At 50.1% G+C, this 13,716-nt stretch overlaps 1 protein-coding gene across 8 annotated transcripts in view; it reads left to right on the top strand.

Annotated features, from left to right (window-relative positions):
• The first annotated feature begins 867 nt into the window (after nt 1-867).
• ETV6 (ETS variant transcription factor 6) overlaps nt 868-13,716 on the top strand; it is a 238,284-nt gene continuing 225,435 nt past the window's right edge. For 7 of the 8 annotated variants that reach the window (XM_089920304.1, XM_030761863.2, XM_089920300.1 and 4 more), the window contains exon 1: nt 868-1,135. Coding sequence is in view for 3 of the 8 variants with exons in the window: in XM_030761861.2 (XP_030617721.2) it covers nt 1,103-1,135 (33 nt within the window). In the remaining 5 variants the exon portion in view is untranslated. The remainder of the gene's footprint in view (nt 1,136-13,716) is intronic. The other variant, XM_022577601.3, reaches the window with a different exon arrangement.

Consider the following 13,716-nt stretch of genomic DNA (forward strand, 5'->3'; position numbering starts at 1 on the left):
CACCTTCGCGGGGAATCCCCCGCGGCCAGGCTGGGCTTCTGCCGGCGGCCGCCCCGCTTTGTCTCCGACGTCGCGCTCCGCGACTCGCTCGCTCGCTAGCTCGCCCCTTTACCCCGGTGCGGGCTGTAACCCGATCTCCCATTTCCTGGTGGATTCTCTTAAAGAGGCCGCGGTCGAGAAGCAGAACAAAGGCTATTGTTTTACTTCCTCCTTCGGATTCCGCGTCCTTACCGGAATGTCCCTTCCTATATAATTATTTTCATTGCGTCTGCGCTCGGCGGGGGGTGGGGAAACCCTGTGCCTTTCAATGTATCCAAGAGACGGAGCTAGGGGAGGGGAGGCGTTTAATAAAACCTGTTCTGAGGTTTCTGGGGCCCCGATGGAACGTTTCTCGGCGTGTCTTCCGCGAGCCAGGCGGCGGCCCAGCGGAGCCTAGGACGCCCCGCGCCAGGCCGGCGGGGGCCGCGCCGCCCGCCTAGTTAGCAGCCGCGGCCTCGCGCGGCCCCGCTCCCCGGGATCCTCCGCCCGCGCCCCCGCCGCCGCCCCTCCCCCACCCCGGCCCGGCTTTTATTTCTCCGATGCGGGGCTGTAACCCGATCTTTTATTTCCTGGTGGCTCCTTTAAGAGGCAGAGCTCAGTGCTGGGAATTCACGTCAGTTTCTGCACTGAAACTCTCAAGATCAATGAGCAAAGAGCTTTCTCAGTTCTGCCTTTCAGTTTCTCTCTTCCAGGAAGGAAAACATTCGAGAGGGAGAGCGAGGGAGAGCGGCGGGAGGGCGGGGGGCGGGGGCGCCGGCCCGGGTGGGAGGAGAGAGCGGGAGGCCGGCCGGGCTGCGTCCCGGGTCGCCGCGCCGCACCGCGACCTGCAGACCCCGCCGCCGCGCCGCCCGGCTCCCACGCCCCCGCCGCCCCGCGCGGCGACTCCGCCGGCGCCCGCCCCGCCCCGCGCGCTCGCGGCCCCCCGGGGCGGCCGCCGGGAGAGATGCTGCAAGAAACTTCTTAAATGACCGCGTCCGGCCGGCCGTGGAGCGTTTCTGGGTTGGGGAGAGGAAAGGAAAGTGGAAAAAAACTGAGAACTTCCTGATCTCTCTCGCTGTGAGACATGTCTGAGACTCCTGCTCAGTGTAGCATTAAGGTAAAGATCTTCTCCCCCTCCCTCTCCGGGGTGGAAAACCTTGAGCTGCACCGGCCCGGCCAGTCGTACTGGGCTCTTCAGTTGCGAGGGGACTGTTGCAGTCGCTCTGTTCGCAGGAAATTATTTGGGGCGCCGGGGAAGGAGACGCGGCTCGCGGCGGCAGCGTACCCTTTAGTGTAACCTTGCTGCTCCCCCTCCTCCCGCCGAGCGCCCTGTCGGCTCCTGCGCCCTCACCTCACCCCTTTGCTTTTTGACAATGAAATGCCAGTCACCGTCGGTCTGGAGGAGCCCGAGTGGTCTCCAGGACTGTAAAACACCCCCGTAATTAGTGTGTCTTTAAAAAAACCTGGTCCCTATTCGTACTCCCAACATGTGACCGAAATGGAACTTTTGTTCCCGAGGGGTGGTCTCCTTAGAAAAAAAAGTTCTCCGGCTCCATTGGGGTTGGAATCATTTCTTTTTTTTAAGGGCTCACAGAGTCGGATCAGACAGATTCCCCCCACCCCCGCATTGTAATTGCAAGCGCTTGTCGGAGAGACAGTCGTGGTGTCAGCTTTTCCTGGGCATTGCACAATGAATTTCTTTTCTTTTTTTTTCCCTTTAAACCAAGGTGAATAAAGTCGCTGAATGGTTATTTTACTCTGATGCATATGAACGCTGAGCAATCCCAAAGTAGAAAACTCCCGTGTTGCAGAGAGGGAGAATTATCTAAGTGACCAGACAAAATGACCTTCCCAGTTTGACAGTGCAGAGAGGAGAGCTAAGAGTAGAAATCTCCCAGCTTTCTGGCCATGGTTTTCAGTATTGTAAATGCAGGATGGTGAAGGATGTTTGCAAACACAGCATTTACCTTCCAAGTAGTTGTGTGTGTACGTTTATATATATGTGTGTCTATAAAGGCTAGTGGTGCTGCGGTTTGTTGCTTCTAGAAAGTTGTCGTAAAGTTTGCCACCGTGAGGACGCAGACTGATTTGTCCATCTCCCCCAATTATTTTGCCCGTCCTTGCATTTGGTGTGCACTTCCATTTCACTGTTCCATCAGTACCCAGATGGAAAAGCCTTTTGCTTCTGTGAGAGGCTGAAGCTCCTGAAGTTTGTTTGTGGCTTGGCCCATTAACTGTGTTCATTGAGGGAACCCTGCAGAGACAATGAACAAGTAACCAGTTTTCTTCATCTATGGAGAATTCGAGAAACCTTTCCTGCTTTAACACGGCTTTTCCATAGAATCTGTTTAGAGGAAACAGTATTTTATCATGTTTGCTTATTAGGGGTTCATAATTATACTCAGGTGTTAGTGTTTCTTATCAGGAAAGATTCTCATGGGGTTTGAATTAGGGCTAATGTGAACTGAAAAGGTGGGTTGGGTTTCTTTGTTTTTGCCTTGCAAAAAAATGCCCAGTGGAACTTTCGGGTTTCTGTGTTTGTACATATCTGGGGATAGCAGTATGTCTGCGGTAGCAGGGGGGTGTCAGAGTAAAGATGTTAGGTAGGTTTATACTTCAAAACCAATTTCTTTTGCTGTATAAATTTGATTCTACGAGTTCAGGAAAATCCTACGGTATGCCTGATCTAATTTATCTGACACTTCATAACACAAACAGAGGTAACTAAATACTAGGGTATGAAATCAGTAAATTGTATTTAGCTCTATGGCAATAAATCTGACCTGGGGAGAACCTGGACCAACTATGAGATAGTGATTTTAGTGTGAAAACAACAAAAAGCAAGCCTTCCTGTGACTTTTCTCGATGTCTCTTCTAAAGAGACTGCATATGCCCCCTGTTCTGAGGGGCTTATGTTTGGGTACTGCAGGTGCTCACCTTATTGTACCCCAGTGGGAGGCTACAGCAGCCCTTTCCTTACACACATGGATGGAATCATTCCCAAACCCAGACAGCACACTGTCTTACATGTGACATAAAAATTGCAGCCGTAGTTTGTATATCATTTTCTTCCTTATTGTTTACCCCGCAGTTCTTTTCGGGAGCCTCTTTTCTCACTCTGTATTTCTCTGTAATTAGATTTAATGGTCTTCACTAGTAATGAACGTATCACTTTTATTTTGGATTGCTCTTTATGGAACCAGAATATGACTGTTTGCTTGGACTGTGCATATGTTTAAATGCACATATGTGAAGTGCGTTTTTCCACAGAGTTTGTTTAGTTTGCAACGTTCCAGTAAGAAGCGCCGGAGATCAAGGACTGGGCTTATTCTAGCTTGTCTGAAAATGCTCTGGTGATGTGTGCGGTGTTTCCCTTAGTCCTTGGGATGTGGTACAGTGACTGCATAATAAAAAATGTTTGCTGGGAACCCACAAGAACTGGGATTTTTTTCTGCAGTCCAGTAAACAATAAAGTTTTCTGTGGAGCAGAGAATGAGCGTCAGGAGCTTTCAAGGATGACCTGATGGCTCTGATATCCTGAGGACATGTGACACGGAAGGCTCTCTGTGTGGAGAGATTTCCTTCACTCCTCCTGTCTACTCCTGAAACCTTCCTCCCCGGCTCTCATTCCTTACAACCAGCTGGTCAGCAGGCAGTAAATTCCTCATTAGCTGGTGTGATGGAGCACAGAGGAGCCTGACCAGAGGCAGCCACGGAGGGAAGTACTCTGTTTACTTCTGTGCTAGAAAAGAGTAGTGTACGATTTCGGTGGAATTTCCAGGGTGAAAGTTTCTGAATCAGCCAGTGACATCTCTGTATGTGTCACTTTCACGGTGGTGGTGGCTGGAATGCCTGATACCGGCTTTTATATTTCTTTTGCACTTTATAAGCATGTTCCCGGCACCGCAGGGAAGTTAATATCAGACACATGTTTATAGCAGAAGACAGGTTGACCAGCCCAGGGTCACCCAAACTATGGCTGCGCCCCACCGTTTGTCTGCACTGGGCGCCCTCATCGTGAGAGATTAAATGCTTCCATTCCTGACCATTTGGGGTTGTTTAAATGTAAGGACAGGGTCACCTAACTCTGTAAAAAGTCCAGTTATTTTTTTCGGAGGATCGTGTGGCTGACTGCTGGGTACGGGAGAAAGGAAGAGGCTATCTTTTCCATCATCAGCCTTCACCTTCAAGTCACCTGTTCAGTTTTAACTTCAGCCAAGTTGCAGTGGAAAGTAACTATGGCCCAGCAGACACAGCCCTTCGTAAGGCTCGGCTGGGCGGCCGGCTAGAACTATCCAGGATAGTACAGAGAAATAGTTGCCTAACATCCCTGGCCCCTCCTTTCCCTGCCCTCCGTACTGGTTGGCTTTTTTAGCGGAATGCAGTCTCTATTTTGCTGCTTTCTGGGAGTCTCTGGGTTTCCCCTCCTGGACTCTGAGCTCCTTGGGTTTAGTGGCGATTATCTTTGCGTCCTGGTGCCCACCTTGGCACCTGGCTCAGAAATGTGTGTCAGTAATGTTTGCTGATTCGCAGTGAAGCATGGAAGGAGGTCAGTACCCTTTCCGCTCTCTGTCCTGTGTGCTCGGAGTGACTTAACACTTCACCCACAGGCTAGCAAACAGTGGTTACTAGGGCCACTCTGCTGTCACAGGGAGGCCTAGAGCACTCCCTTGGGTGTCTGCCTAAAAATTATTACTGGTAGAATTTTGGCCTAATAATAATGTTTTCTTATTTTGATAACATTTTCAAAAACTGCTTTTGTGTCTCAATAAACAACAACATGGAACTGGGTAAAAGATACGAGACAAGGGCTTGAGGAATCACTGGAGAAGGTTCAGATTGGCAGGCTTCTAAGTTTTCCACAGGGTCTTCAGCAAGTGAATCAGGGAACTTTGAGAATCTAAGAGCTGAGAGACTATAAAGATCACCTGGGCCAACGTCTGATTTTATTTTATTTTTTTGCTGTGTTGGGTCTTCGTTGCTGCGCACGGGCTTTCTCTAGTTGCGGTGAGCGGGGGCTACTCTCCATTGCGGGGCGCGGGCTTCTTACTGCAGTGGCTTCTCTTGTTGCGGAGCGCGGGCTCTAGGGGCACGGGCTTAGTTGCTCCGCGTCATGTGGGATCTTCCTGGACCAGGGCTTGAACCCATGTCCCCTGTATTGGCAGGCGGATTCTTATTTATTTATTTATTTATGGCTTCGTTGGGTCTTCGTTGCTGTGTGCGGGCTTTCTCTAGCTGCGGTGAGCGGGGTCTACTCTTTGTTACACTGTGCGGGCTTCTCACTGCAGTGGCTTCTCTTGTGGCAGAGCACAGGCTCTAGGCCTGCGGGCTTCAGTAGCTGTGGCACGTGGGCTCCAGTAGTTGTGGCTCGCAGGCTCTAGAGCACAGGCTCAGTAGTTGTGGCACACGGGCTGAGTTGCTCCGCGGCATGTGGGATCTTCCCAGACCAGGGATCGAACCTGTGTCCCCTGCATTGGCAGGCAGATTCTTAACCACTGTGCCACCAGGGAAGCCCGGCAGGAGGATTCTTAACCACTGCGCCACTAGGGGAGTCCCTACAACGTCTGATTTTTATGGAGAGGAGGTCCACACAGCTAAATTGTTTGCTTCAGCTGATCGGTGACTGAGCCAGGTTTAGAGCAACGCAGACCCCCTGGTTCTCAGGCCCCTGTCCCTCACTGGGCTGGGTTCACGGTGCATCCCTATAAGAGGCCAAGGAAATTCGATACAATAGGCAACACACTCTCTGGCACTTCCCAGCTTGGTCCATTTTAATCGAAAGCCAGCTGGTATGAGGGCACAGAGGTACGTGCCAAGGAAGATGGTGTGTGTGGGAGCCCTGGGTCCAGAGGGTATATTGTTAGATGTGAGAAGAGGAAGGAGTAGGAGTGGGGGATGAGGGAAGAAGGGCTTCCTGGACTTGTATTTGCACCACCATCTACAGCAATACATTTTTTGTATTCTGGTAAAAAGCATGTAACATTAAATTTACCATCTTAACCATTTTTAAGGGTACAGTTCAGTCGTGTTGTCTGTTCACGTTGTCGTGCAACTGATCTCTAGAAGTTTTTCATCTTGCAACACTGAAACTCTATACCCATTTCCCCTCTCCCCTTCTCCCAGCCCTCCGTAACCACCTTCCTATTTTCTTTCTATGATTTTGACTACTTTAAATAGTTCATATGAGTGGAACCATACTTTCTTTATTTCACTTAGCGTAATGGCCTGGAGGCTCATCCATGTTGCAGTATGTGACAGGATTTCCTTTTTTTCAAGGCTGTGTAATATTCCATTTTCTGTATATGCCATATTTTCTTTATCCATTCGTCTGTTGATGGACATCTGGGTTACTCTCATCTCACAGGTGTTGTGAATACTGCGGTGGTGAACGTGGCTGTACAAATGCCTCTTTGAGATCCTGCTTTGAGTTCTTTGGATTTATACCCAAAGATGGGATGGTGGGGTGCAGTGGTACTTTTTTATACCATGTGAGGGACTGGTACTTCTGTTTTGGGCTGAGGGTGCCGGACCTGTTAGCAGGGCCTTTTCTGAGGAATCCTTGAGGGGGCCCTAGGCTCAACTATACACCTTAATTTATACACAGTAGGCCCTGCATCAGCTAAAAGCATGGCAGCTGGTCCTAGGGAAGTAGCTCACCTCTTTAGCATAGGCAAGTGAAGGGAAAAAACACCCCACATATGGGCACCAGAGGAAGGTGGAACTAAAACAAACTCTGTGCATCTGAGTTGAGCGCACTGAGGCAGGCTGGGGGCAGGTGGGGAGGGCGTGTGAGGACCAACTTGAAGAGCAGGTGCGTTTCGTTACGGATGTTGAAAAGTTGCCCTGTGGTGTGGATCTCCCGGCTGGGGGAATCAGCGCCAGACGAAGCCCCCTAGGGTGTGGGGTGTACAAACGAAGTATTTGTCTCTGTGAATGCTACTTCAGGAGAAGCACTGATGGTGGTTTTCTGGCAGAGTCCTTCGCTGCCGCATTTGTTGTAGAAACCAGTCTCTGTGTGGATTTGTTGAATAGCACGAGTGTAAGTTGACGCAGGGTTCCCACGCCAGAAGGGGCCCAGCTTAAAGACCAGTCGCTGCCAAGCCTAGTATTTGGAGCGAGAAAGGGTAAAGTTAGTGAGAAGTTAGAATGATAGCCTATTAAAAAACAAACACATTTTCATTGATTTTTGAACATACAGGAACCAGCCTAATAGAGTGTGGCTTTCCAGGGCGTCTAAGGCTGAGCCTCCGTGTGAACAGGCAGAAATGACTTGTGTCCACACCATCAGCTGGTGAGAAATGAGGGCTGCTGTGTGCTGGAGACTGTACCTTCCGCATCGAAATAGTACCATCAGTATGTTACTTGCTCTGTTAATTTGCTTGATCACCCTTTCTTTTTAGATAGTGAAAGTATACAGTTCAGCCTGGTCTTCCGCTAAATGACCTTGAATGTGGGGAGTATGTGGGGTGGTGACAAGGAAGGTATTAGCCTGTGTTTGTTAGGTGTGGAGCCCCAGATGAGCTAACTGCTTACTCAGGCCTGTGGACTAAGCGTATGGGAAACTGTGGAACACCTGCGTTTTGGGAGCCTTGTAAGGTCTAGGTAATTAAAGGGGTTTGTGTGCTGCGTTGGTGGTCATCCTCCTCCATCATCACCACCATCGTTTATTGGATACTGCTGTGTGCTGGTCCTTGGGCTAAGCGTTTTATCTACGTTATCTCATTTGCTCTTTACTACTCCCTCCGGGATGCAGGTTTTCTCCCTGTTTTGCAAAGGAGGAGCCTGAAGCCCATAGCCGTGAAGCGATGTATTGGTCTGAGATCTTTCAGGCTGTATTCTGGCCCGAGCTTCACCGAGTCTACATCTCGGGACTACAGTTCCAAAGCACTTTCTCTCCTGACCCAAGACTCAAGGACAGCCACCTTTATGAAGAAAGTTAGGAAACCAAGAGTAATGGGGCTGTGGGGGAGCTTCCCACAGGCCAAGATGAGAGGTGGGAAGAGAGCCGGCAGAGATGCTCCTTCCCTCTCTGGGTGGGTGCCCCCTAACCGACCCTCTCGTGCAGGGTAGCCAGATGGTCATGTCGCACCACCCACCTGGGAATGGACGTCCAGATCTCCCATTTGTACACCAATCCCTGATGTTCTCTAGTGATACTTTGTCTGTGGGTGGGTTCATTTGTGCCCTTTTCATGTTTTTCTCAGAAATCTTTTCCCTCTCTGTCTCGCTCTGCTTTCCCCCAGTGTCTCCTTACCCTGTCATTAGGTGATCAGGTGGGTGACAGGCCAGGGCCGTGTCCTCTCATCCTGCCCACCCTCGGAGCTAGACCCCTTGGTCACACCCTGGTCAGTCTCTCTCTTTCCACTGCTTTTTTTTTTTTTCAACTTCAAACTTTTTACGCAATCCACGAATGCAATGCTTTTTAAAAACCATCCCTCATGTCCATCTGAAGATACTGTGTGATTTCTAGGAATCTATTTGATGTCTCTTCAGGTGTTCCCTGATTTCCCCCACCACCAAAGGAATCATCTTTTTTCTTTAATATATTTATTTATTTATTTTTGACTGCCTTGGGTCTTTGTTGCTACACGTGGGCTTTCTCTAGTTGCGGCGAGCGGGGGCTACTCTTCGTTGCGGTGCGCGGGCTTCTCATTGCGGTGGCTTCTCTTTGTTTCGGAGCACGGTCTCTAGGTGCGCAGGCTTCAGTAGTTGTGGCATGTGGGCTCAGTAGTAGGGGCTCGCGGGCTTAGTTGCTCCCCAGCATGTGGGATCTTCCCGGACCAGGGCTCGAACCTGTGTCCCCCTCATTGGCAGGCGGATTCTTAAGCACTGTGCCACCAGGGAAGCCCTGTCTTTTTTCTTGATAGCTTGATACCTGACCCTACTGGCCTTGTTCTAATTTCCCAGAATGAAGGGAGAATTTGGGCCCTCTGACTTTATGCATTTCTGGATTTGAAGAGCTTTAATGAAGCCTGTCTTCAGAGCAGACATAGGGAAGGAAGCACACAGAGACATGGCGTGGAGGGAGTTAAGAAGGGACTAAGAAAGCCTAAGCCCTGATTCTCATGAAACAGATGAGGAAACTGACCCGTGCAGCATTTAAATAGCCTGCTTGAGATCACGGTACTCTTCAAAGCTGAGCTGGAGTCAGGATCCAGGTGTTCTGTCCTGGGACCGTGTTCCACTAACACCAGGAAAATTGGCAAAAAGCAGACAAGACCTCAGAAAGCATAGCTTCATCGTGAGGACTCATATCTAGAGAGTGAAGCCCCTTTGTCTGGCACCACACATTGACCGACAGTATTAATGATCATCATTATGACCTTGTCCCAGTTGAAGACGAACTGTAAATTATGAGATTTAGGAAGTTAGGAAATAGTGTCATGCATTTTGGAAAGCTGTCCAACAAAAATGGTTGGCATAGAAATAATGTTACGTTTTTAGAAGGCCACGCTTCAGCTATCTGGGCGAATGACTTATGAAAATAATACCTTACTCCCCAAAGAAGACAGGAAAGAACTACCCAGTAAATCTGCGCACTCACCGGAGCTCGTGTGTTCCTCGGGGGTATTTTCCCTTTGTATGTGGGAGTCAGACACACGGAAAAGGATCTTATTTCCTGAATGACCTGAAAAGGGCGTGCGGCCCCGCTGGTGTGAGCACCGTGGGTGCGTACGCTCAGTGATGTGACTGTCGATCCCGTGTAGCTCCAGTCAGCGCTGCTTCAGAGTTTGATTTGCACTTTATTCTGCTTGATGCTATTCATTGGTTCTTCTCTGTAACACTGATTTCCCTTAAGGGGCTGGTAAGTTCCCGAGAAGAGGGGAGCGGTCATTGCCATACCGTGAAGAGCTTCTAGGGGAAGGAAGGACCCTGTAGTAGACAGACCTGAGTGCGAATGCTGCTTCTTGAACTTGTTCATCTTAAGCTTGAACCTGTTAAGTCATCTGAAGTGGTAGTAAAAACACCTGTCTTTGGGGGCTGTTGGCGCTGCCTTACGTTGTTTTAAAAACACCCAAACTTAGTTCTTCTCCCCTCCCTCTTTATATATCCTCCCATCACAGGGATCTAGAAGGGGCGAGAGACTTTCTAGTCCTGTGCCTGCCTTATACCGTTGAGAAAATGGAGCTCAGAGATGTTATGGTATTGCTCGAGCTCCCGTGGCTGGTTTGCGGCACCGCCTGAACTAAACTCCAGGCCTTGCAGGTGGGCCAGCTCCCAGGCTGGGCTCTTATCACCGTCGCCATGAGTTTCTCCCAGGGTTGGGGTCGCTCAGTCAGCGCTCAGCAAAGCCTCGCTTTTGACTTTCATTGAATACAGACCACAGTAACAGGAGCAAGGAGCCAGCTGCAATTACATGGTGGAAACAGATGCCTCTTGCATCTTAAAATTGTGAGGGCAGAGCTAGTAGGGTTCTGAATAAGTTTCCAGAGATGAAAGGAAAGGAAAAAACCCGAAGCCTGGAAGTACTGTACAGGGCCTCTGATGGGCATTATTACTCAGCCCTCAAGTATTCAAACCTATTCAGGGATCTGCTTGTTCATACAGTTGCTTATTATTTGCGACCGGGCCGAGACTCGAGAGGGAGCGTCCATTCTTCAGTCCGCTTTTGTGTGGCACGCAGCCCCGTGTCTGTCTGACCACAGAGCAGACACTGTTTGCTGTGGGTGGTGAATTTCCAGTTCCAAGCGTCAGGGGTGGATGGCTCTTCATGGAGGTTTAGACGGAAGAGTTTGAAGAAGCCAAATTTGTAACTTCGGGGCATGAGGGAACCTTTGTTTTTAGTAAATGTTAAGAGGGGGGCTGAAGTATTTGTTAGCAGTATTTTGCTGTGGATTTAACAGTGCGTTCCTCTTTGATATCCATTTTAAATGAGAAGATGAAATGGGGCCTGGAAAATAGCCCTTTTTGAGGAACAGTGGAGAGAATGTTCGCGGCCTCCGCCGCTGTCCCCAGAAGCAGGTGTGGGCACTTTTAGGCAGTTGAGGAAAGAGCTTAGGTCTGGAGAGCAACCGTTCCTCTCCCTTCGCCCTGGAAAACACAAGAGAACTTTGGTGATTTTTCTGCTCAGCTGTCTTGCAGCCCTCTCCGGTGGGTTATGATGAGGCCAGGTAACTTCATCTTTCTGAAGATTTCTCTGTATCATGAGGTCACTAATCCCTGATTCTGTCACATCCCCTATACACAAGGAAGCAGCAACCAAAGATGAGATACTGACTCTCAGGTATTTCCTGGAAGAAATGAGCTACAGATAGAAATCAGCATTGTAATTAAAAAAAAAAAATCAACCCCCAAAGAACAGCCTTTCTGTGTCTGAAGTCACCCGTGTCCCTAACACCTCCTTGGGTCTCTGGGGAAAGTGGGGGTCTAGGTGTGCAGCGGTGGCCTTGCGTGTACCAGCCTGGCTGTGGTGTGGCCAGAACAGTGCTGGCATCCCTGACGAAGACTCCAGGTCAAGAGACAGTTTGGGACCAGTATTGTCTGAAGCCTAATAATTAGTACTCGGATAAATAGATCTGCCACTGGTGTAGCCAAGAGGAACCATACCTGAGACGTTATAAAAGGGGAGCAGGTGTTTGCTGAGTACTTTTCTGGACTGCTTTGTGGAAGCTCAGACAAGGGAAGGCAACTTCTTTCCATGTTACTTCCTTCCTTCATTGTTCTAGACCGTATATCTTTCCCAGACACTATCTGTGACCGTCACGTCGGCCTCCTGCCAGAGCAGACCACATGGTCGTGTCTCCTGACTCAGCCATCTGGTCCAGCGCTGTCTTTTCGTGTGTAGGTTTGTGATCACAGGCCGGGCACCCAAGGGGACAGAAGTGAGTTCTCATTTCTTTGGGCCTCTGTGGGTGCTCTCGTGTCCAAATTCCTGCCCTGGAGTTGGCACATCTGGTTTTGGGAACTGGGCAATCTGAAAGATTGGCCCCCTCATGCATTTGGTAGCTGCCGTGTCCTCCTTTCGACCTGAGATCTGAAAAATCCGGGTCATGAGTTCACTGGACTGGTGCCTTGTTCTGTCGAGACTGTGGCTCTCCTAATGGTCTTGACAGTCGTGGCCAGTGATGGGTGGGGACGGCAGGTCAGGATCACTCCCACTCTGCACCTCTCGATCTGGCCTGTCTCCAAAGTGAGGCGCACTGGGTGGGAGAACTGTCATTTAAGGGTGAATTCTGAGTGGCCTAGGTCCCCAGTCTGGGTAAGTCTCCTCTTCTCCTGGTTGTGGAGATCTGAATGACCCAATTTGGCTGACGACATCTCAAGTCCCCTGGAAGGCTGCCAGCTCCGTGTTTGACTCTGTGCCCCCGAGTCCCGCCCCGGGTCTGCTGACTTGAACACTTTAGGGTGAGTTGGGATGGGAGACCATACCCGTTGGGAAGGCAAGAGGCTTTGCCCTCAGACCCAGAGAAACAAAGCCTCTCTCCGAAGTTGGCATTCCGCTCTTGTGCACCTCTGAGGCTCTGTGCTCCTGGCGGGGCCGTGCATGAGTGGTGAGGGCACGCTTCTCGGAAGCAAAAGTCAGCTGCAGGTCAGAAGCAGTTTTTGGATACGATGGAATCCTGGGGGAATGCTGGCGAGCACAGGAAGGCTGCAGTGGTGATCCTCTAATCTCTTTCAGCATGCTGTAAGGGGATCTTTAACTTTCACCCAGACAGGAGGGAGATGGGCACAGGGACCTAGGTGTTGGGTTACATCTCAAGTAGGGAACCTATTAGTATACCCGTCTTACGTGCTCCCACCCTCCCTGGCACCTTGGCTTTTTCTAAGCTCCCTACCCTAGAAAATGAATAAAGATCCACTGACATCAACGGCAGATTTATTTCTCATTTTCTGGGTGCAAGGTCGTGGGCTCTGCTTGGAGATGTGTGGGACGAGGCCTCGGAGGGAAAAGAACCTTAAAAATGCAAGAAAAGGCAGAAAGCCACGCACACCCCGCCGAAAGGCCCTGTTATTGCAGCAGAGGGACGAGCCGGGCCCCGGGGTGCAAGTCACTGTTAACCTTAGCCTGCTTTTCTGAGAATTAGTCTGTCTCGAAAGATTTGGTGAAATGGACAAATGGAGCTTCTGTAAGGTAGGGGGCATGCCTGCGCGTGCTTTCGTGGTCAGCGATGGTGTTGAACAGTCCCATTGAAGGGAACGATGGTTGGAGCTTCTGTAAGGTAGGGGGAATGCCTGCGCGCACTTTCGTGGTCAGCCATGGTGTTGAACAGTCCCATTGAAGGGAACGATGGTTCTGGGTACGTTTCCATTTCAACTGTGGTATTTAAAGGTTTGCCATGGCGAGGGATGTGGGTGGACGGGAGTATAGTCCTCTTGCCTCTTGGTTAGTTTTATCTAGGTTATAGGTGAAAATGAGTTCGCCACATCTCCTGTTTCTTATTTGGGTCCATTTTAGGATGACCTGCAGAGCCTAGTTTGGGCAAATCTCGTTATCCTACCCAATGCACATGTTTGTGGACCGCCAGGCTACATGTCAGATGGATTATGAGGAAGGATCCACTTCACAGCTCTGGCCCCCTTATTGGTGCTTGTGATTCTTCTTGGGGTCTTGTATATACTTAGGGTGCTTTTCTCTCTTAATCCTTCTGGGACTCCGCCTGGGGCTGTGTTGACAAGGTTGCACCACTTTGGGGAAGTTCTGGCCTCACGCTTCCCCAGGCGGGGTCCAGCTGGCTGCACTTTGGGCAGTTGATGGTA

Source organism: Delphinapterus leucas, chromosome 11 (genome assembly GCF_059928025.1).
Source record: "Delphinapterus leucas isolate spDelLeu-1000000601 "Yukka" chromosome 11, BTC_Dleu_Yukka2, whole genome shotgun sequence".
Classification (NCBI taxonomy): Eukaryota; Metazoa; Chordata; class Mammalia; order Artiodactyla; family Monodontidae; genus Delphinapterus; species Delphinapterus leucas.